The sequence below is a fragment of the Rhodnius prolixus genome, unplaced genomic scaffold (genome assembly GCF_049639745.1).
Source record: "Rhodnius prolixus isolate KJV_2025 unplaced genomic scaffold, Rpr scaffold_7, whole genome shotgun sequence".
In the NCBI taxonomy this organism is placed as follows: Eukaryota; Metazoa; Arthropoda; class Insecta; order Hemiptera; family Reduviidae; genus Rhodnius; species Rhodnius prolixus.
Window position 1 is genome coordinate 25,390,885 of NW_027411582.1, and position 23,221 is coordinate 25,414,105.

A 23,221-nucleotide genomic window follows, 5' to 3' on the forward strand; every position below is an offset into this window, starting at 1 on the left:
AAAGAGAGTTATAGAGGTTTGAAATTTGACGATATTTGCAAGCCTCCGAACTTTAACCATCTATAACTCAATAACTATTATCAATACAACATCGCGATTTATATCAGTAATAGAGTAAACTTTTCAGTACAATTGGGTAAAGAAATCATTGAATGGTTATGAATAGAAAGAGAGTTATAGAGGTTTGAAATTTGACGATATTTGCAAGCCTCCGAACTTTAACCATCTATAACTCAATAACTATTATCAATACAACATCGCGATTTATATCAGTAATAGAGTAAACTTTTCAGTACAATTGGGTAAAGAAATCATTGAATGGTTATGAATAGAAAGAGAGTTATCGAAGTTTGAAATTTGACGATATTTGCAAGCCTCCGAACTTTAAGCTTCTATAACTCAATAACTATTATCACTACAACATTGCAATTTATATCAGTTATGGTGTAAACTTTTCTCTACAATTGGGTAAAGAAATCATTGAATTGTTATGAATAGAAAGAGAGTTATAGAGGTTTGAAATTTGACGGTATTTGCAAACCTCAAACCATCTATAACTCAATAACTATTATCAATACAACATCGCGATTTATATCAGTAATAGAGTAAACTTTTCAGTACAATTGGGTAAAGAAATCATTGAATTGTTATGAATAGAAAGAGAGTTATAGAGGTTTGAAATTTGACGATATTTGCAAGCCTCCGAACTTTAAGCTTCTATAACTCAATAACTATTATCACTACAACATTGCAATTTATATCAGTTATGGTGTAAACTTTTCAGTACAATTGGGTAAAGAAATCATTGAATTGTTATGAATAGAAAGAGAGTTATAGAGGTTTGAAATTTGACGATATTTGCAAACCTCCGAACTTTAAGCTTCTATAACTCAATAACTATTATCACTACAACATTGCAATTTATATCAGTTATGGTGTAAACTTTTCTCTACAATTGGGTAAAAAAAATCATTGAATTGTTATGAATAGAAAGAGAGTTATAGAGGTTTGAAATTTGACGATATTTGCAAACCTCCGAACTTTAAGCTTCTATAACTCAATAACTATTATCACTACAACATTGCAATTTATATCAGTTATGGTGTAAACTTTTCTCTACAATTGGGTAAAGAAATCATTGAATGGTTATGAATAGAAAGAGAGTTATCGAAGTTTGAAATTTGACGATATTTGCAAGCCTCCGAACTTTAAGCTTCTATAACTCAATAACTATTATCACTACAACATTGCAATTTATATCAGTTATGGTGTAAACTTTTCTCTACAATTGGGTAAAGAAATCATTGAATTGTTATGAATAGAAAGAGAGTTATAGAGGTTTGAAATTTGACGGTATTTGCAAACCTCAAACCATCTATAACTCAATAACTATTATCAATACAACATCGCGATTTATATCAGTAATAGAGTAAACTTTTCAGTACAATTGGGTAAAGAAATCATTGAATTGTTATGAATAGAAAGAGAGTTATAGAGGTTTGAAATTTGACGATATTTGCAAGCCTCCGAACTTTAAGCTTCTATAACTCAATAACTATTATCACTACAACATTGCAATTTATATCAGTTATGGTGTAAACTTTTCAGTACAATTGGGTAAAGAAATCATTGAATTGTTATGAATAGAAAGAGAGTTATAGAGGTTTGAAATTTGACGATATTTGCAAACCTCCGAACTTTAAGCTTCTATAACTCAATAACTATTATCACTACAACATTGCAATTTATATCAGTTATGGTGTAAACTTTTCTCTACAATTGGGTAAAAAAAATCATTGAATTGTTATGAATAGAAAGAGAGTTATAGAGGTTTGAAATTTGACGATATTTGCAAACCTCCGAACTTTAAGCTTCTATAACTCAATAACTATTATCACTACAACATTGCAATTTATATCAGTTATGGTGTAAACTTTTCTCTACAATTGGGTAAAAAAAATCATTGAATTGTTATGAATAGAAAGAGAGTTATAGAGGTTTGAAATTTGACGGTATTTGCAAACCTCCGAACTTTAAGCTTCTATAACTCAATAACTATTATCACTACAACATTGCAATTTATATCAGTTATGGTGTAAACTTTTCTCTACAATTGGGTAAAAAAATCATTGAATTGTTTTGAATAGAAAGAGAGTTATAGAGGTTTTAAATTTGACGATATTTGCAAACCTCTGAACTTTAAGCTTCTATAACTCAATAACTATTATCAATATAACATCGCGATTTATATCAGTAATAGAGTAAACTTTTCAGTACAATTGGGTAAAGAAATCATTGAATTGTTATGAATAGAAAGAGAGTTATTTGGGTCTATCCTTTCCAGAAGGATTCTTTTAGAATCTAAAAGTGGTGAAGTGATGGTCAGTCCGCTGTAATAATACTTGGTCCATGCTGGAGAAAAATTACCTGTCTAAAGCTGAAAGCTACGTTGGCGTTTGAACAAAGCGTGAGTTATTCACACAATAGGGATAAGGAGTTGAGCAAAAAAATGAGGATACTAGCAGTTTGTGTTGCTGGCTGATAACTAGGCGAACAATTTTAGGGCGTCTCTTGACACTAAATACAATTAAAGTAATATTTTTATTGACTTTGAATTTTGGTTGCCTTGATGGAGAAGTTAGTTGGCTGTAGCTTCAGGAAAATAATAATTAATAAAAATGGTAAAAATTTAGAGACAGAATTGACAATATAGTGTTATTTCCATCTAAAATGTGTATGAAATAACATCAGCTACCTACACACCTCTTCTAGTTGAATTTTATCAATCTTTTATATAACCTTAACTTTGTTTCGTAACATCTCGATTCCCATCTTTCGAAATGCCATGTATTTTGTTTCAAATATTGATTACGAACTATCTCTACAATCCAGAGAAATTTGAAGATTCCAGAGAGAATACTAAAGGAAATATTCTAGCGTTATACTCTAAGCAAGTAAGCAAGCATTCCAATCGCGAACATTCTAGGTCGAACTGTTTGTTAACAAATCGCTCAACAAGTCTTTCTTTGTTCGTCTAATCTTTTTTTTACCCAATTCTTCTGTTAATATTAATATAAGATTTTCCTAGTTTTGTATTTGTCTCTCATTAATTAATAAGTTGATTTTAATGGCCGTTATTAAACCATATTAGTTAGTTCTGATTACTACTAAGCCCTCTGTAGAAGGATAATCTATCCTTATTAAATAAATACAATCTGCTTGGTACCTAATCATACTACCTAATTTCTGTAATTTGCATCTACATAATTACATCTATCCTTGTGCAACATTACGTAGTCCATTGGGCTTCACTTCATTGTCATTCGTCGTCGTGTCTTTTCGCTGGTTGGTGACTTTAGAAATTAAACCCATATTCAGAACAAAATGAATGTTAAAACTAACTTTAAATGAAAAAGCATTAAAGATATTCAACTTCTATTTTTGGTTGAAGTTAATTTGCAATTATAACAGAGGGCTTTCATTTCAGCGAACAGCGCTAAAGCTGAAAATACTATTATTTAGTAAATTAGTGACGGACAGTTTCTCACAGCCCAAGGTAAATTAATTTTGCTTGTCACGAAGACTTGTTAATTTTCTAAACTATTGTCTGCTACTTTCCCCAAATTCTGGAATAAATTTAATTTGGTAAAACTTTGTACATAATTTTTCATTAATGTTTTAGATTATGCAATAGAAATGGAATTTTAAATACTAGTGACAATATTGAATAGTATTATACAGACTTGCATATATTTATTTATTTAAACAAAACAAATTAGAACTAAAATGAAATTCCAAATAGATTAACTGTTAAACCAATCCTGAATCATAAAAAAAATTGGAGTATTGTGCAACAATAATTTTCTTATATTTGTGGGAGGAGAGCAGGAGGAGAGAAGCTACCCAGCGGTAGCACTCTCTATAGGAGAGAGGAGAATGTGAGGAGGAGAGAGAAGAGATAGGAGAATAATGGCGTTCAGGCCTTCAGACTACAAGGAAGTCGCGGGGCCATTGGCGATTCAGTCGGCGAGGAGGATTAGGGATGTCAGAGGAAGCGAGAGACAGTACAAGAGGATTAGAGCTAGTCAAGAGAGTAGTATGGAATTTTTGGTATTTAGTCTTAGAAGGGAATGTTGAGGTCGTTGTGAAAAGTGAGGTTAGTCACCGCAGAAAGGTGCGTCAGCTATCTGCCGGCAGTAGTTTTGTCTGAAATGTCTTGTACTATCCGTATGTTTGTAGGTTTGACTGAACTCCACAGCACTAGTCCGTAAGTCCACATAGGTTTGAGAATAGTGCTGTATATTAAGCGTTTAAATTCTATGGGCAATTTGGAGCGTCGTCCAAGAAGTCTGTAAAGCAGTTTTGCACTTGCTTGTCTTTTAAGTCTAGTATGTGGGTTCCACGTGAGTTGAATGAATCTAATTTATATTTTCTAGGCTTGACGTTAGCTGCGTCTCTGCCATCTTTGCACTCTGGCCTGGTTAGAAGAGCGATACTTTAAGGTGCTCGAAAGCGCCATAGTTAGTTTCGAAGCGAGGTCCACAAAGTTAAGATTCGTGCCACAGTAAATTTGAAAAAAACAAAATAGGCATTTCTTTACTTTACATATAACACTACTACCAAAAATGATAAAAACGAAAAGAACATTAACTTTAAGAAGGAATTTCTTCCTTTTCCTTCTCCTTTTTCTAGGAAGGATGAGTACTATTTATCGTCCAATTAATCAAGGTACTAAAGGTGAACGGTGGTGATTGATTGAACGACTCTGTAACATGATGGTCGTAGAGGTAGCGAAAAAAGGTGCCAGTGATAGATAGCCATTATTTCACTTCCGCCCTAATGTATAACCAACATCGGATACCGTTAGACTTTACTCTAATTACGTTCATTGCTGGTATCGAATTAAACAGTTACAAATGTTTTAAAAGAGTGATAAACAGTTCTTGAAGTCCACCTATCTTCTTTTTTTTTTACATTCTTTTATTGCTGATTGTGAACATTAAGCCAAATTGGCACTGTTTACTCGAAGCCGAAATCCATGGAATAGCGACAATCAATATCATTCTAGAAAGTGAAGTTCAAAAAGAAAAATATCAACGAGTCCAGTAAATTTCAGGGTAGCATACCGTTACACAGGAATCGAAGCAGAAATCCATGGAATAGCGACAGTCAATATCATTCTAGAAAGTGAAGTTTAAAAAGAAAAATATCAACGAGTCCAGTAAATTTCAGGGTAGCATACCTTTACACAGGAATCGAAGCAGAATCCATGGAATAGCGACAGTCAATATCATTCTAGAAAGTGAAGTTCAAAAATAAAAATATCAACGAGTCCAGTAAATTTCAGGGTAGCATACCGTTACACAGGAATCGAAGCAGAAATCCATGGAATAGCGACAGTCAATATCATTCTAGAAAGTGAAGTTTAAAAAGAAAAATATCAACGAGTCCAGTAAATTTCAGGGTAGCATACCTTTACACAGGAATCGAAGCAGAATCCATGGAATAGCGACAGTCAATATCATTCTAGAAAGTGAAGTTCAAAAATAAAAATATCAACGAATCCAGTAAATTTCAGGGTAGCATACCGTTACACAGGAATCGAAGCAGAAATCCATGGAATAGCGACAATCAATATCATTCTAGAAAGTGAAGTTCAAAAATAAAAATATCAACGAGTCCAGTAAATTTCAGGGTAGCATACCGTTACACAGGAATCGAAGCAGAATCCATGGAATAGCGACAGTCAATATCATTCTAGAAAGTGAAGTTCAAAAAGAAAAATATCAACGAATCCAGTAAATTTCAGGGTAGCATACCGTTACACAGGAATCGAAGCAGAAATCCATGGAATAGCGACAATCAATATCATTCTAGAAAGTGAAGTTCAAAAATTTAAAAAAAATTTAACTTCAGCCTGAATTTTGGATTGTATTTTATCACCCAAGTTGCCAAAAAAGCAGGATACAGGAACTTCTACTTCCACCTGTAATCTCACGCAAAATCCTCTAGCTCAAAATCTTTCTGATTATTTCTGATTGACAATCACTAAATTGTCGTCAGCTAAAATAAAACCAATTTATGTATAAAAAGCAACATAACTGTCCTCTCAATTTCATAATAAGTGGAAATATCGTATTTCAAAACAGAATCTTCCATTTCTGGCGACAGGATAAATGCACATCATTATTTAAAATTCATTTTAAAGAAATAAAAATAGAATAACTGAACGAGAGAGCAAAAAGTGTGAGACAGATGTATGTACAAGAGATTCCAATTAACGATAATGTAGCTAACAATGTATCTTGAATTACAAAAAAAATTGTGTTAAAATAAAGAACCTTGGAAGTAATTAAATGCTCAATTCAATTTTTAAAATCACATTCCAGAATGGATGTAAACAAAAGAGAAATATACAATCTACGAATCGAAGATCCAACGCCATGAAAACAACGAGCCAATTACTTATTTAGTCAAATCTATTTAGGTAGTTCTTTTAATTCGAGGAATTAATGATTGCACGATGCACAGACTATTTGGCCACGCTCTAATATTACTAAGATCATTGATTTACATTATTATATTTCTAAGCTATTAAATTTAATTTAAAACAACTGTATCATAGTTTTCTTTTATTGTTTACAAATAATGGAATGAATAACATTTGATTGATTTAATCCATTTCCGCATCATCCATATCATAGTTTACTTCGACCATCATACTCTTTCTCTTAAAGCGATCCGTATTAAATATCGTGGGATCCACGAGTATCGGCTCATTATCAACGAAAATCTAAAACAAAATTAAATGTTATTTTAGATTTTTGATAATCTATTTAAAAAAAAAAGACTCCTTAATTTCAATAATTATGTAAATACTTATCAATGGGTTAAAAAAAAGTAAAAATGCAGATTATGATAATGAGTTAACATTACAATAGAGTGATGGTGATAGCTTTAAGCTAGAGCAATTTGTAGCGTAGCTCTAGTTTTGGCCGTTTGAATTACATTGAGATCTATTTTAGGATAATTATGAAAACATTGTTCAAAGGTGAATTAAGAAATGTTAAGCAAGTCACATAAGAAGTGGGAGAAATAAGTTCAAAAAAAGACTGGGACAAATAGAAACTAATGTAAATTAAAATGCATAAGCTTTGTTTTCTGAATAGTTAAGTCTTTAAAAAAACTCGAACTTTTTCTACAGGCCAAATTTTTGGACCCAGGATTCCTCAGCAAATATCACATCTTAGAAATTTTCTAAGCTACTGATGAAGGCACACCATCTTTTCACATAAAGGAGCAAGGTAAATTTTTAAAAACTGATACATACCCAAATAAAATCACCTCAAAGCAAAAAGAAGAAAATGATAAATCAGCCAATCATAAATTTGGCTGCCTGAAATTAGATGCTGAAAAGAAAATACGAATACAAATGTTTGGTAATCGCTGATTTTGTCTTTTGTTTGGATTCTTTTGTTATTTAAGGATTCCTTTTTTATTTATTTTGTTTTGTTTAGGGAATTATACTGTACGATATTTTATTATTACTCCACAACATTTTATTATTACTCTACGATATTTTATTATAACTCTACGATATTTTATTATAACTCTACGATATTTTATTATTACTCTACGACATTTTATTATTTCTTTACGATATTCTATTACTCTACGATATTTTATTATTACTCTACGACTTTTTATTATTACTCTACGATATTTCATTATTACTCTACGTCTTAATCAGCCTTTCGCCTTCTAAATCTCTTGCAATATTTAGAACATTGATACCCATTTATAGCATCGTAAATATTGTCTACAACTTAGAATATTATCCAAAATCATAACAATTTCTTCTAAGCTTGCCTACACTATAATAGCTACAAGATAAGAATTCTTTTCTTTTACTTCGGAGTGAAAGTTAATTATTTATTAATAAATTAAAGTGTGCATCACTTCCCTGACAACAGCTGTATGACTTTTGCAATAAACAATTAAGTTAGGTACTTTTTTTTTTTTTTTTTGACAAAAACAAAGCAGTAAATATTTACTCATTATGATAACGACGAAGGTTCTTTGATTACGAAGCTTTCAATTGAGTAAATGTTTTACAAGGTTAAATCAAGTTAGTTTTTATTCCTAAACTTCGGATTTAAATTTAATGTCTTTCATAAATTATTCCTACTCCGGTATGGTGATTAAAAATATTGTTAGTTAGCTTAATTTTTGAGGAATAACATTATTTTTTGGTTGTTTAATTTGTTTGCACAGGATATAATGTAGTTTATTTAATATAAGTAAAGGTGTATTTATATTTTTTTTAGATTTTTGAAATGTGGACGCATATCTAAAAATATACTAACATATTTCTGTTGAGATTTTTTTAAAATTTCAAGTTGTTGGTTAATGAGAAGTTAAAACTGTTTACCTACAATATTGATCTACTGTAGTTAGAAAAGGTATATACATTGTAATCGGTGCGATTACAATGATATACACTGAAAATATTCGTTTTTTTTTGGCACTAAGAGTTTCGGAAAAAAGGGATTTTTAGAATTGTGTGTATGTTTTTTACCAACCGAAACTAAAAACAAAACAAGAAAAACTAGGTTGAACTTTAAATTTCGCTTGGATGCCATCAGATATTTCATGGACAAACGCCTAACTTGGAATCCACAGACTAGACTTAAACGGAAAGAACTAAACAAGACGATTCAAAATTCTCTCTAGATTTCTTGAAAAACGATCTAAGCTTTCATTAAACAATAAACGACTTATCTACACCATGATACACAAACCTGTCTGGACATGCAGAATGGAAGTTTGGGGCTCAGCCAATGCTTCCATGATCTACAAGAATTCAATCCTTCCCCTCAAAAAACACTTCGTAGAATCGCTAATGCTCCTTACTTTGTATCAAACTCTGCACCGAGATTTCCTTGTTCTCCTATGTTTTTGAAGCTGCAAGAGATCCTGTTATGTTATTTCCTTAAATTCCATTACCAGGAAATCCTTCCAAGACGATTAAAGCACCGTTGGCCACGCGATCTCCTTAATCGTGGCCAGAGCACAACAGTGTTATGCTCTTCTTTGGGTGAATTCTTCCCTCATGCTACTCAGCGTCCTATCCACAATATGGCTTGATCCTTTTGTTTCCAGAGAATTTCCTGCTTGTTGTGTATTTAATAGGCTTAGGTCTTCGTTACCGAAGGGTGAACTATTTATTACCGGCATCTAAGAAGGGTGAACAAGAAGACGAAGCATTCAGCTTTAGCTTCTAATCTTTGGAACCATTTTTTTTTTTGTACTACATCTACAGATATTTGTTAGCCAGTAATGCATTGGTTAATGTCTTTGTCGGAGGAGGCTATCATTCTAGCCTAAACTCATGGAAGAAGGTTCTGGAATATCTTGAGCAATGTTGAAAAGACAAAATTGAAAAGTAGAAGACTTAGGTAACCCAAGTTGGTGATTTTAATTACTATTTCGGACAACTGGTAATCGGTGAACAATGTCAAAATCTTCTAAGATTAGACAGCCATATTGTAAAGTTTTGTCCTTTTACTAAAAACTTTACTTACAACTAGTGCCTGCCACTAGTTAATTTAATTTATGTGGGTTTGATAAATAATAAAACTCGCTAAACTTATAAGTAGTCTGATTTATTAACACATTAACTTTACTAACAATAACATTTACTAGCAACTAACGCTATTCATTACAGTTACCATTTACAACAGTCACAACAGTTTACTGTAAGCTTACTCACTACGTAACACCGCAAAACTGTTCCACGACAGGACCACTGGTCCGCACTGCACCGAATTGCGCTAGACTCAATCGCACTAACAAAGCTCTACTCACTAACTGACTAACCTCCTAACTGACTAACTCTGCCGAACTCCGAAACTGACCGCAACTCTGTCGGACTGCAACTCCAACTGCGACTCCCCCACTCCAGCTGGAGCTACCCCACTCCAACTCCGTCTGTCTCACTCCAACTTTGTCTGCCTCATTCCTACCTGCCACTCACTGGCTGGGGAAAACACATACTGCCACCACCCCAACTGGAGCCTTTCTCTTAGCTGGGTTTTACACAGCGGTGGTCCGTTACATGCTACGGTCACTAAACTCCTTGAACAATCTAGCCTTTTCCTTTCCAGTTCAGGTAGAGACCGGCCCTTTTGTCTACACAATGGTGGCCTGTTACCGACTTTGGTCCCAGAACAATCTAGGCCTTTCTTCTCTGCTCAGGTCAACTTCGTTACAATATTTATAAAGCATTTCCTTAAGGTTATTTACGCTTAAGATTGCAATTTTTTGAGGAACATATCAATAATTTTAGGGCAGATTCAGCGTTAATGTTTTCAAAGTCCTAATTTGTTTTGTGCCAAATTCTTTGCCAAACTAATTCCAAAAAGAAATTAACCGCTCCACCTACCTGTTTCAATGGTTCATCTGTAAAAGGTTTAAATATATCATAACGATCCTCTTCAATTGCTTTTGCTTCTTCTTCTTTGCCTTGTGCGCGAAATTTCTCAGCAAGATATGTTTTTCTACTTATTTCTAAAGCTTTTAGTGATTCCTCTGCTGTTAGTTTAGTTACAAAGATTGGTTGTTGTAACTCATCTGAATATAATACTAATTTATTTTGCTTGGCCAATTTATTACCAGTTTTTGTCGGATTTAAAAACATTCTATCCAATGGATTCAGATAGGATTCAAAACCTGGCACCCTGTAATAAGATGATATACTTAAGAATTCCTTAATCTGTTTATATTGTTTAGCCGTCATGTTTTTACTTTTTGCAAAAGTTGTCGCTATAGTTTCTTCAGTTTCCTTAATTTCTGGAATTTGTTCTTCTACAGAGTCCAGATCTGTGGAATCTGGTGGCTTTGATAACTGCCGATCCATTCTAGGTATTGGTACATTCTCCGGCTTGCAAGTAAATTGCTCATCGTCGAGTTGTTTATAAAGTGTAGGTCGTAAGTAAGCCTCCTTTTCCCTGAAGTTGGTTGACGAATTTCCACTCATAGTTCTTTATCTTAAAACTCTGTTATATTTCGATTATTGTTAAATTTTTTTTTCAATTTAGAAATTTGATAAAATTTCAAATTTTTAATAATTGCATATGATTTATATTTAAGGAATTTTTTTGATTTTTTTTTTGACGTGAATACGTCTTTAAATTTGCTATCATATGGAGGCAATCAAAAAAACCTAATGATAACAAAATCGGGAGATACAGTTTGGCATTATAGTTTCGAATCTATCGTCTTCATCCAAAATTAAATTAGACCACTGGATAGCTAAAGAATTCATTACGATAAGGGAGGACTGTGACGCATCGCGCGCGGTGGAGAGGGAAGCGCCGCCATTTTGAGATCATTTTGCTGCGTATCGAGATTTGTAATTAGTATTACTTTTGACTCGGAGAAGATACGATGAAGTTTTAATCGTCAGCCGTCGTCACAATCTATCGATTGTACATAAAACATTAGGGTAAATCTTTAGAATAGCACCCCAGAGGCGTGGCCTAATTCGAAGTGATTCTGATTCGCTGTTACTATAGAACCCGCCATATTCAAATATAAATATAAAACTATTTCTTTATTTTATATTTACACTTAAATCTAGCGGGTTATATGGTAACAGCGAATCAGAATCACTTCGAATTATTTCTTTATTTCTTAATGGGGGGCTTCGCCCCCACACCCCCTGATTTTTTTCTTAATGGGGGCTTCGCCCCCCATACCCCCCTCCTAACCTACCTATTCACCCTCAATTTTTTTATTTGTGTCACAAGATTCATTACAATAATTACACAGAACAACACAAAAGAAACTTACCTTATTCTGTGGAGTCCTTTTCCTGAGGAGGGTATACCTGTCGAACTCCCTCCAGATAATCTCTCATAAGTTTTAAAAAAAAACTGCAAATTTAAAACGCTCATACTCATAAAGTTACAAAAAAACGGCACCTCAGGTCACATACAGAGCACTCGCGGGAACTATTAATACATTAAACAGGAAGCAGTTGCTAGGCAGTAAGTGTACTGCGCATGCGTGCGAAACATAAGCGTTACGAAATTCGCACAATTCGAAACAGTTCATTGGCGGGAAGTAGTTTACATTTTCACCGGTAGGTGCGCTGTACTTCCCACCCCCTAAAAATAAACAGGCCACGCCCCCGGGGCGCTATTCTATAGATTAGCCAACATTAGTGTAAAATAGTGACAGTGAATATAATAAGGTGTTAGAATAAAAAAATATTATCAAAAATATATAATGTCGGCCTATACGCGTCGAAAAGCCAAAACCAAATACAGAGATCGTATACGGTTGGAAAGGACTTCTCAAGATCAATCGAATGGTAATAATAAAACACCATATGACCGAGTCAAGCTGTTGCCGGGAACGTAAAAGAATGAATGCGGCCGAGCGGATCAACGATGGTGTCAGTACATCTGCAGCTGGGGCGGTTGAAATTATGCAAGTGGATGATGAAATCGCTTCTACATCGACAACGGACTGTATAGGCATAGATTGTGTTCGCTCCGGGCGTCGACGTCCATTTTTTATATAAAAAATATAACCCGTTACGTAAACGTATTCACGTACAACCCACGGCCGTGTCCATGACACAGCCACAGGTTTTTTTTTTTTCTTTTTACAGAATTACTGTTTTACATTTAATTACTAATAAGGTGGGCACAGTAAATATTTGATTTTAGATGCGCTCAGTACATAGTTGCGATGTGTAAAGATATCACAATATGCACTTCAGGCATGTACAACTGTACAACCCCCTACACTGATCTACACATATGCAGACGACACAGCCATATTAGCTACAAGTACACAACCTCAATCAGCTTCATACAAGTTACAGACACACTTACGTAAAATAGAATTCTGGGCAAAGAAGTGGATGATTAGAATGAACCCACAGAAATGCCACTTTTACTCTCCGGCGGGGCTCCTGTCCACCTGTCCTCTTCAACAGCAATCCTCTTCGTTGTACTGCTCTACACAGACTCTACATAGACAATCGACTGCCTCTTGGTACCAACCACACCACTAGACTTTAAAGACAAGCAATGAAAAAACGTATGACACTTCTTTAAACGATGTAGTTTCAAATTGCCCATAGAACTCGTAACGATTGTTATAAATTATACGGACTAGAGCTGTGTGGTTCAGCCAAAACCTACAAACATACGGACAGTACAGGACATACCAATCAATACTACCTGCCGACAGATAGTTGACGCTCCTTTCTACGTGACTAACCTTAGTTTCTTCATAAAGACCTCAACACAAGACAAAATATCACAAGTTCAGTACTGATCTCTATATTTGCTGTAATCCATTTTTACAGTCTCTCCTCTTTCATTCCTGGCAATCATCGTTGAATCGCCAGTGGTCCCGGGGCTTCCTTGAGTTCTGAAGATCATCGTCATCATCGATTTCCTTGGATAGTTAGAACTTCATGCACCATTTACATCATCACCATCATATTTACTTGTAGTACATATTTATATATGGATTGTAAATTATAAATAATTGGCATCCCTTAAGGTTGGATAAAATTATGAAACCGTTCAGGAATATTTTAAGGAATGGACGAATTCCTTGGACTCCAGTTAAGAAGTTACAATAGTTCTATTATTCCTTAGGATATATGAGTACGAGGGTCGTTTGAAAAATCCGTGCAAAAATAAAAACTACTTAATTTTTTGGGGTAAACCTTTTTTATTTTTCAACATAGTCTCCTTTTAGGCTTATACACTTCGTCCAACGCTGCTCTAGTTAGTTGATCCCTTCCGAATAATAGGATTTGTCCAAGTCAGAAAAATAGCCACTCGTTTCTGCAATCACCTCCTCGTTTGAATAAAATCTTTTTCCCGCCAGCCATTTCTTCATATTGGAGAACAAATAGTAGTCCGAGGGAGCCAAGTCTGGAGAATAGAGGGGATGTGAAACGAGTTGGAACCCTATTTCCATTAATTTTGCGACCACAGCTACTGAGGTGTGAGCTGGTGCGTTGTCGTGATGGAAAAGGACTTTTTTGTGGGCCAATCGTGGGCGTTTTTCTTGCAGCTCGGTTTTCAAACGGTCCAATAACGATGAATAATATGCACCTGTAATAGTTTTACCCTTTTCCAGATAGTCGATGAGGATTATTCCTTGCGAATCCCAAAAGACAGTCGCCATAATCTTTCCGGCCGAAGGAACGGTCTTCGCCTTTTTTGGCGCAGATTTCCCCTTGGTAACCTATTGTTTAGATTGTTCTTTGGTCTCAGGAGTGTAGTGATATATCCATGTTTCATCCACAGTGACGAAACGACGCTTAAAGTCCTGCGGATTCTTCTGGAACAGCTGCAAACCGTCCTTGCAACACTTCACACGATTTCGTTTTTGGTCAAGCGTGAGCAATCGCGGCACCCATCTTGCGGATAGCTTTGTCATGTCCAAATGTTGATGCAAAATATTATGTACCCGTTCATTCGAGATGCTCACAGCACTAGCAATCTCACGCACCTTCACTCTTCTGTCATCCATCACCATATCATGGATTTTATCAATAATTTCTGGAGTAGTAACCTCAACAGGGCGTCCAGAACGTTCAGCGTCACTTGTGCCCATATGGCCACTCCGAAAATTTTGAAACCACTTATAAACTGTTCTAATCGAAGGTGCAGAGTCACCATAATGTTTAATCAAGCTTCTCTTTAGTCTCCTGAGGCGTTTTGCCTTTCATAAAGTAGTGTTTAATCAACACACGAAATTCTTTTTCGTCCATTTTTTGAAAATCACTCGACTTCCTCGATTCAAACGAATGCCAAACACAAAGAAATAGACCGATCTGGCTGAAACTTGGTGTGTGTTCTTCCAAGAGATGCTACTAACTAAACATAACCTCGATACGCGCCAGTGGTGCTATCTCTCGGACTTTGCACGGACTTTTCAAACGACCCTCGTATATGGGCTGTTTCCCAAAGATAAATGGTCAACGACAGATACGGTGAAAGAAGTGTCCACAAAATGGGCCTAACTTTAAGTACTGTACTGACAGTTTTGGTGGCAGAAATGAGTCAAAATTAGTCATGAAATCAAAAAGTTTTGGGTGCTTTAAAAGTAAGTATATCGCTGTCTTAAACGAGACCAAATTTGAAAATTTATGAAGTAGCATTGAGTTGAATACTGAGTACTGGTAAATTTTTGTACTTCAGAGCTCAACTTTCTGCTATAAATTTTTGGTTTTGTATGAAATAAGTCCTCTTACAGTGAGTTTCCTTTAAGACCTTTGTCTATTAAGTACACACCAAGGTCAAGAACATGGTTAATTTTTTTAGGTTTATGTTTTTTTATCAACTATAGTCAATTAAAAGTCATGCTTTAGATTACAGATTGGGCGCAAATATTTTTGGAATAATAGTAAAGATGTTTCGAATTTATAAGTTTAAAATTTGATTCGAAATGGAAAACTTTAGCATAAAAAAAGTTCTTGAATTTATATTTTATTGGAAATGAACCAGATTACAGTTGTTAAGTTGGCCATGTCTTTTCATTTTTTATTTTTTTAAATTGTATTTGTATTTGTCACATTCAGGAATGATTCTGTTTTGGTTTTCACATTGTGATGTCACACGAGATGTTACAAAGAATCTGACATCTTGTCTCTTGTGACCCATGTCCAATTCAAGGTTTCAATTAAACTTTCAGTTTTGTAAAAGTGTTTTAAATTGTATTTTTTAACGTTGCTTTTAGACGCAAACGTTCTTCTAATGCTTAAGAATTTTTTTAATATTTGGTTTTTAAATCAAATTTTTACTCCAAAATAAAAATCTTGAAGGTTTCTTGTTTTTTGTTTTTAAATTAATTAATTCAATTTATTTTGAAAGATACACCAGCTCTAGCTGCACTATTAGTGAGAATGACTGCAATATCGAGACTACTAAACACCCACTAACTGAGGAGAGAAGTTTAACCCCAATGATAACACTTCCTTAGTCATCTCTAGGATTAACTATCTCTCTTCAGAAGAAAGAAAATCGCGAGGCCACTGGCGTTTTAATCGCCTTGGATGATGATCTGGAAGGTGTCAAGTTGATAAATGGTGGACCAGAGTCCGCAATTTGACTTAACAAAAAGATTTTAAAATAAAATGGAACGTTAACGATAGTGTGGTGTATTTTAGGCTGGTGTGAATTGAATTCGTTTGAAGATTAAAACGTTTCGATTCTTATATCGTTTCTTTTGATTCGATTTTTAATTGAGTGATTAGATCTGTGATAGTGCCGTCTTTTGGGCGGTCGATAACGTCGTGTTCTGATACCGTTTTTTAGAACGCTCAAGCATTTAAATCATAAAATGAAAATGGAAAATAAAATCAAGAATATTAATTATTATTAACGTTAATTAAAAAAAAAAAAAGTAAAGTAATTGCCAAATTTTTGCAGGCGGAGCTTAACGTCCATCTACCAATTAGGTGTCCTAGACGGTGGGCGTAAGCTCATCCTTTACTATAAACAATGTTTTCTAATAAATAAAAAAATAGTCATAAGCGGGATTCGAACTGGGGATATCCTACTTACTAAAATTGAATTCTAGCCCATAATAAATACTTTTATAATGATTGTGATTAGCCTAATTTGATTCAAAATATAGATTTTTTCAAGTTTTGTGGAAGTGGACTTAGTGGTGTGACCAACGCCAAACATCTATAGACTATTCACCTCCACAAACGTTTGGAGTTTTTGATAAAGTTCTCCGAATTTTGTGCCAAATCAGTAATTATATTTAAAAGTTACTGGAAATGAACCATTGCTTAGTGACTAACCAAAGATGCTTAAAGAAACGAAAATAGGGACTAATTTCGAGTTAAAGTGAAATGATACAAAAGTTGTAAAATCAACAATATTGTAAAATCACCGCTGCATTAAGTGCTATGTTATGAAATACGCTAAACATTTTTGATTGCGTTTAAATGGTCAGTAAATATTCATTTCTTTGTTGATTAATTGTCTAGAACAGCGTTTCCCAACCTGTGGTACACGTACCACCACGCGAGTTGCTGGTTGTTGGTAAGCGAAAAATAATCAATAATAGCGGACATAAAAATTTAAAAAAAAAATTAAAGCATAAAAATATCATACTCGTAGAAACGTTTTTCATAAAAATTAATTAATAATATTATACAGTAAAGTTGTTAATATGTAACTACAGTAATAAGGTTAGTCTATCTCAAGATATACGAAAATACAATAATAGCACATTAAACAGGATTAAAATTATCTTTCATGGAGTATTTTCCAAAACCCGAAAACACAAATGATAATTGGATTTCAAAACCCCTTCTATAAAGGAAATTTAGGAAAAGCTACATCATTGCCGATAAAAGATAAAGAAAATTTAATAGAATTATGTGACAGAAATTAATCGATAACTATGTAAAAATCTGCTTAAAGAGAATAGATTGTAATGAGTAAGCTCTATCCAAGTAACATTAAATTTAATTGGTACTTACAGGTAGTTGAATGCTTAAAAGAAATTAATTTAGAAGATTTGGACACAAATATAATAATCCTAAAGAAGAACTTTGTAAATTAATTAATAATTTTGAAGAGAAAAATATGTACGCAATTTTAAAAATTTTAAAGCTAAAAATCTTACACTTTACAAAGTTTATAAAGTGAACATAAACTTGAACTCCTTTGTAACAGACAGATTGTATCTATATACAAATAAAGATAATAAAATAACACAATCGGAATAAGAAATTTCACGAAATACAATCATTTTTACGAAGTGGTACGAAGTACTACCAAGTGGTACACCAGCCAAAAAAAGGTTGGGAAACGCTGGTCTAGAATTTAAGGGCGATGACTTCATTCCAGATGTAAATAATATTTGCCGCCATTCTATTGCTAGTCTAATATAAAAAGAAATAAAGAAATCAAAAGTTTTCCTGCGTTAAAAATAGTAGACTTCGCTAGTTTGTATTCCACCATGAGTTTGCAATAAGAGCCAGAGACTCGTAGTTTTTGGAGGAGTCATTAACAAAGTACGATAAAACTAAGTTTTTACATTAGCTCAATTATCGATGTTTATCACAGTTTATCGAATAGGAAAATGTAGAATTCATTTTAATCGATTTACTAAACTTGAAAACTATCCAAATAATATTGAACTAAACTACAACTTTTATAATTTCCTAAACGACCAATAAAACTTGATTGTGTTCAGTCCGTAGTACATTAAAATTGAAAGGGAATTCAACAATACTTGAATCTTGATAGCTACCATATCCAGCCATTCGGGACATCTATTTTAGGATGCATCACGACTAATGGCATTTTTACCTGCACTGTACGTAATTTAATGCAATAAAAAAAAAAAAAATGTGGCTGTGCCATGGACACGGCTGTGTGTTGTACGTGAATACGTTTACGTAACGGGTTATATTTTTTATATAAAATATTTTTATTTTTGTCATTAGGATGAAACAATGTGTCTTCATAATCGACGATCGAACACAATCTATGCCTATACAGTCCGTTGTCGATGTAGAAGCGATTTCATCATCCACTTGCATAATTTCAACCGCCCCAGCTGCAGATGTACTGACACGGTCGTTGATACCGCTCGGCCGCATTCATTCTTTTACGTTCCCGGGCACAGCTTGACTCGGTCATATGGTGTTTTATTATTACCATTCGATTGTTCTTGAGAAGCCCTTTTCGATCTCTGTATTTGGTTTTGGCTTTTCGACGCGTATAGGCCGACATTATATATTTTTGATATTTTTTTATTCTAACACCTTATTATATTCACTGTCACTATTTTACACTAATGTTTTATATACAATCGATAGATTGTGACGACAGCTGACGATTAAAACTTAAACGAACATCGTAGCTTCTCCGAGTCAACAGTTATACTAATTGCAAATCTCGATATGCAGCAAAATGATCTCAAAATAGCGGCGCTTCCCCTTCCACCGTGCGCGATGCGTTACAGTCCTCGCTTATCGTAATGAATTCTTTGATCCTTTTAGCTATCCAGTGGTCTAATTTAATTTTGGATGTAGACGATAGATTCGAAACTATAATGCCAACTGTATCCTCTGATTTTGTTATCATTAGGTTTTTTTGGATTGCCTCCATATGATAGCAAATTTAAAGACGTATTCACGTCAAAAATCTAATTCCTTATAGATTTGGTCATTGAGTAATCAGGGTGCTCTTAAGGCGACCTACAGTACTTTGTTTTTTGGGAAGATTTATAGTTTAAGAGAGTTTAAAAGTTTGCTAACAAATAAGACTTTGGTTTTTCCAAAAGAACGTTTTGTAGTAAAACTTGTTAAAGATATAAATTCGTTATCTTTGATAACATGGGTGACTCTTTAAAAGTTATAGTGAATGTTTTAAAGAATTGAAAAGATTTTAGTTAATCTTTGTTTTTACTCAATTTGTTAATTGTTGTTTGGATGAAATGGGAACCATTTTCAATTCAGTCTTCATCATCAGAGAGCTCTTTTTTTTGCCTTTATATCAATTCAATTATTAGAGGTGTCCAGAATTTGGTAATTATTAGGTGGCTCTCGGGACGCCTAAGTGAGTACCAGAATGTGGTAAATTCTAATTATGGAATTCCCCATATTTGGTTTTGCCACTAACTGTTGGTCTTGACACTTGACATATATTATGTTACAGCTCTACTAAAATAGATTTACGATTTTTGCTAGATGTTCGCCGTAACTTGACACTTATTATTTATTTAATTTAAAGTTAGCAATTTTACTATATTTATTCATTAAGGATCATTTAGGTTAGTTAGGATACATGTTAGGATGCTTTAATTCGCGCGCCTCCTTCGTATAAAATACAATTCCAACTTTTAAGTTCTGGAACATTACACGAACTAAACGTTCAGAACCCTTAACAAAAATTACTGGATTTCATTAATTTTTATTTCATTACTTTTAGAAAATGTTTTACGACTGGGAAATATTTTGAAAAACACACATACCTCGTAACCTCCGTCGCTCAGTCAGTCAGTAGTGTGAGACGATGCGTAAGTGAAGTTAAAAAATCTCTACCTCTTTATTATTCTACCTCTGATAATGGATGATACCAAAGGATACAATAAATATACGTGCTATAACGAATAAAATCAAAGATACTAGCGTATCATTTCGGAACTAACCGTACTTTCAACTAACAAATATATACAGTATTGCAGAAAATGTTTTTAGCGAATTGAACTAATTCGATTATATGTCCACGTTATGTGGTGTAGAAAGGAAACGAAGGTTTGACGACTTATACAGGTATTTAGATGCACCATTTCGCTACGAAGACATAATATTCTCCACCAACATCTATGTGCTTAAATCTGTAGCAGAGCTAGCTAAGAAATATGAAGTGTATTTTAAAGTTATAGCCGATTAGAATGAATGCAAGAAAATGATTAGAGAAGGATTACGTAATTTTAATTTCGGTTAAGCTATAAGGATGGCAGGAATATAGAGTACTGATCCATCCATTAGTTGTAAGTTTGTATGTAAATAGTTGTTTATAGTAGAGGGATGAATGTGTGGAGCGAATGTATTTATAAGTAAGAATGGAGAGTGAGTGATATTCTAGTGATAAGCACCTAGACGATGCTGGCTGTATGGCGGAAGCCAATGCCAGAAAAAAAAGGCAAAAAAAGAAAAACTAATTCAATTCACAGGCATTAGAAAAACTGCTCCCCAAGAAGCATTTTCCAAAAAAACTGCGATGCAGCATTGCACATTTGAAGCCAAATGGAACGGAGACAGATTAGATTAACGGGACTGGAACTATGCCCCACGGCATTGCAGCCAAAAGAGGCTTATTGTGCCCTCTCCTTCTGGTTCTAGTAGACGAAACCTCCCCTACCTAAAGAGGTTGAGGATTCATAATCGAACAGCAAGTAAGAGGCCGTTTCCTCCACTTCCAGGCACAATCTGCACACAACAGTTCCAAGCTAATAAGCCCCCACCTTTGAACAGAACTGCTTCCTGAACCTACCATGCCCAGTGAATAGACCTGCGATCAGAGTAAACTGATTTCTGACCAAGCACAGAGTCTCTTCAGTTCTTTGTTTACAGAGCCAAGGCATCAGGGACTTACTGTGTTTGACCCCCCAGGACACATCACGCAGCTTTTTACATGCCAAACAGGAACTGCACCCTTGGTGATCCCCAGGACAGGCTCCGGGCCAATAAAAGGAGTGTTAGCTCCATTCCTGGCCAACTGATCAGCTATTTCATTCCCCTTAATCCCCTCATGACCCGGCACCCATTCCAGCCGAACTTTATTTTGTGCCGAGCCAGCAGTTCTAACCATTCCCAAACCAGGAGAAGAGGTAGTTCTAAAAGAAGTTAAGGGCCTTCAGTGAGACAATAATCAATTTCAAAATATTGGGATCCTTAATCACAGAAAAAGAGTAAAAGAGAACCAAAACTTATTTAAACGGCACTAATTCATGATCTTCTTCTTCACAAAATCCTAATGAGTTCTCAAAATGTTTTGAAAAGTAAAATAAATTAGAAAAATGAAAGTGTGAAGCAGTATTCCCTCGTTTATCCACCACATAAAAGCAGGAAGGCCTACGTCTTTTAGCACCATCCCCAAAAGCCTCTGGACGTGGCTTGAATATATTGATGCTGAAGTAGAACGGATGCTCTGCCACTTATTTCTAGAGGTGGAATGTGTTTCGGCACTTACTCAGTATATTTTATTTGGGAAACGTAGCACACTTATATAATATAAATGTTCATTACTTTTCTAGACTATTTATTTACACCAACAAACAGTTACATAAAGCCAAAATAGTTGAACCAGTTAAATCGAATCAGTAACAACTTCACAAAAATAGAGAAACTGAACATTTTCGTGATTGCAACGTACAAAAATTACAGAAAGTTATTTATTTTATTTTTCTGTTTTTTTAAATAAAAAAACTGTGGCTGGGTCATGGAGGCGGCCGTTTGTTGTACGTGAATACGTTTACGTAACGGGTTATATTTTTTATATAAAATATTTTTGTTTATGTATTTAGGATGAAATCAAGGAAACAAATAATTACTGTGTTACAATATAACTTTATTAATTATAGGTCTGTGATACGAAAATGTGTCTTCATAATCGACAATCGAACACAATCTATGCCTATACAGTCCGTTGTCGATGTATGTAGAAGCGATTTCATCATCCACTAGCATAATTTCAACCGCCCCAGCTGCAGATGTACTAGACACCGTCGTTGATCCGCTCGGCCGCATTCATTCTTTTAAGTTCCCGGTACAGCTTGACTCAGTCATATAGTTATTTATTATTACCATTCGATTGTTCTTGAGAAGCCCATTCCAACCATATACGATCTCTGTATTTGGTTTTGGCTTTTCGACGCGTATAGGCCGACATTATATATTTTTGATAATATTTTTTTATTCTAACACCTTATTATATTCACTGTCACTATTTTACACTAATGTTTTGTATACAATCGATAGATTGTGACGACAGCTGACGATTAAAACTTAAACGAACATCGTAGCTTCTCCGAGTCAAAAGTTATACTAATTGCAAATCTCGATGAAATGATCTCAAAATGGCGGCGCTTCCCCTTCCACCGTCACAGTCCTCGCTTATCGTAATGAATTCTTTGATCCTTTAGCTATCCAGTGGTCTTAATTTAATTTTGGATGTAGACGATAGATTCGAAACTATAATGCCAAACTGTATCCTCCGATTTTGTTATCATTAGGTTTTTTTGATTGCCTCCATATGATAGCAAATTTAAAGACGTATTCACGTCAACAAGAAATGCTAATCTTTTATCTTGGATTGACACTGAATTGTTCCAGCTTCAGCAGAACCTATCATTTTTCCGTTTGCTGAATGTGTGCTGCTGAAATATTTGGAATAATAAATATTTGCATCTGGATGTGTGAAACAGGTTGAAAACATGAAATCTCACGCTACATATAAAATTTTGGCCCAATAAACTTGCATCATTCTTGAATCTTGAAAATAACAAGGGGAATCTTAAATTCATCACAATGTCCTTACACTGCTCTGAACAATTGACGTTTTAAACATGACAAGATATGAATTTCAAGGCTTCAGAACCCTTGATATCCCCGGCAGCGCCTAAGTAAGCCCCCCCATAGATTAACCTC

The 23,221-nt window shown here is 34.4% G+C and overlaps 2 protein-coding genes across 3 annotated transcripts in view; one reads left to right on the forward strand and one right to left on the reverse strand.

Moving 5' to 3' along the window:
* LOC141447249 (prolactin-releasing peptide receptor-like) overlaps positions 1-23,221 on the forward strand; it is a 383,052-nt gene that overhangs the window by 99,445 nt on the left and 260,386 nt on the right. The window lies entirely within an intron of this gene.
* Positions 6,620-11,174, reverse strand: LOC141447247 (uncharacterized). The gene is made up of 2 exons (XM_074114570.1): positions 10,445-11,174; positions 6,620-6,793 (listed from the first exon to the last, which is right to left on the reverse strand). Exons 1-2 carry the CDS (start codon positions 11,036-11,038, stop codon positions 6,674-6,676), a joined length of 714 nt encoding a protein of 237 aa, XP_073970671.1. The 5' UTR covers positions 11,039-11,174; the 3' UTR covers positions 6,620-6,673.

What these genes read in the sequence shown, in the direction of transcription:
- LOC141447247 (XM_074114570.1), bottom strand. Translation starts at nt 11,038, where the DNA reads ATGAGTGGAAATTCGTCAACCAACTTCAGGGAAAAGGAGGCTTACTTA. An exon ending in CAGATGAACCATTGAAACAG is followed by an intron (nt 6,794 to 10,444) that starts GTAGGTGGAGCG and finishes ATTTTGTTTTAG; the next exon opens with ATTTTCGTTGATAATGAGCC.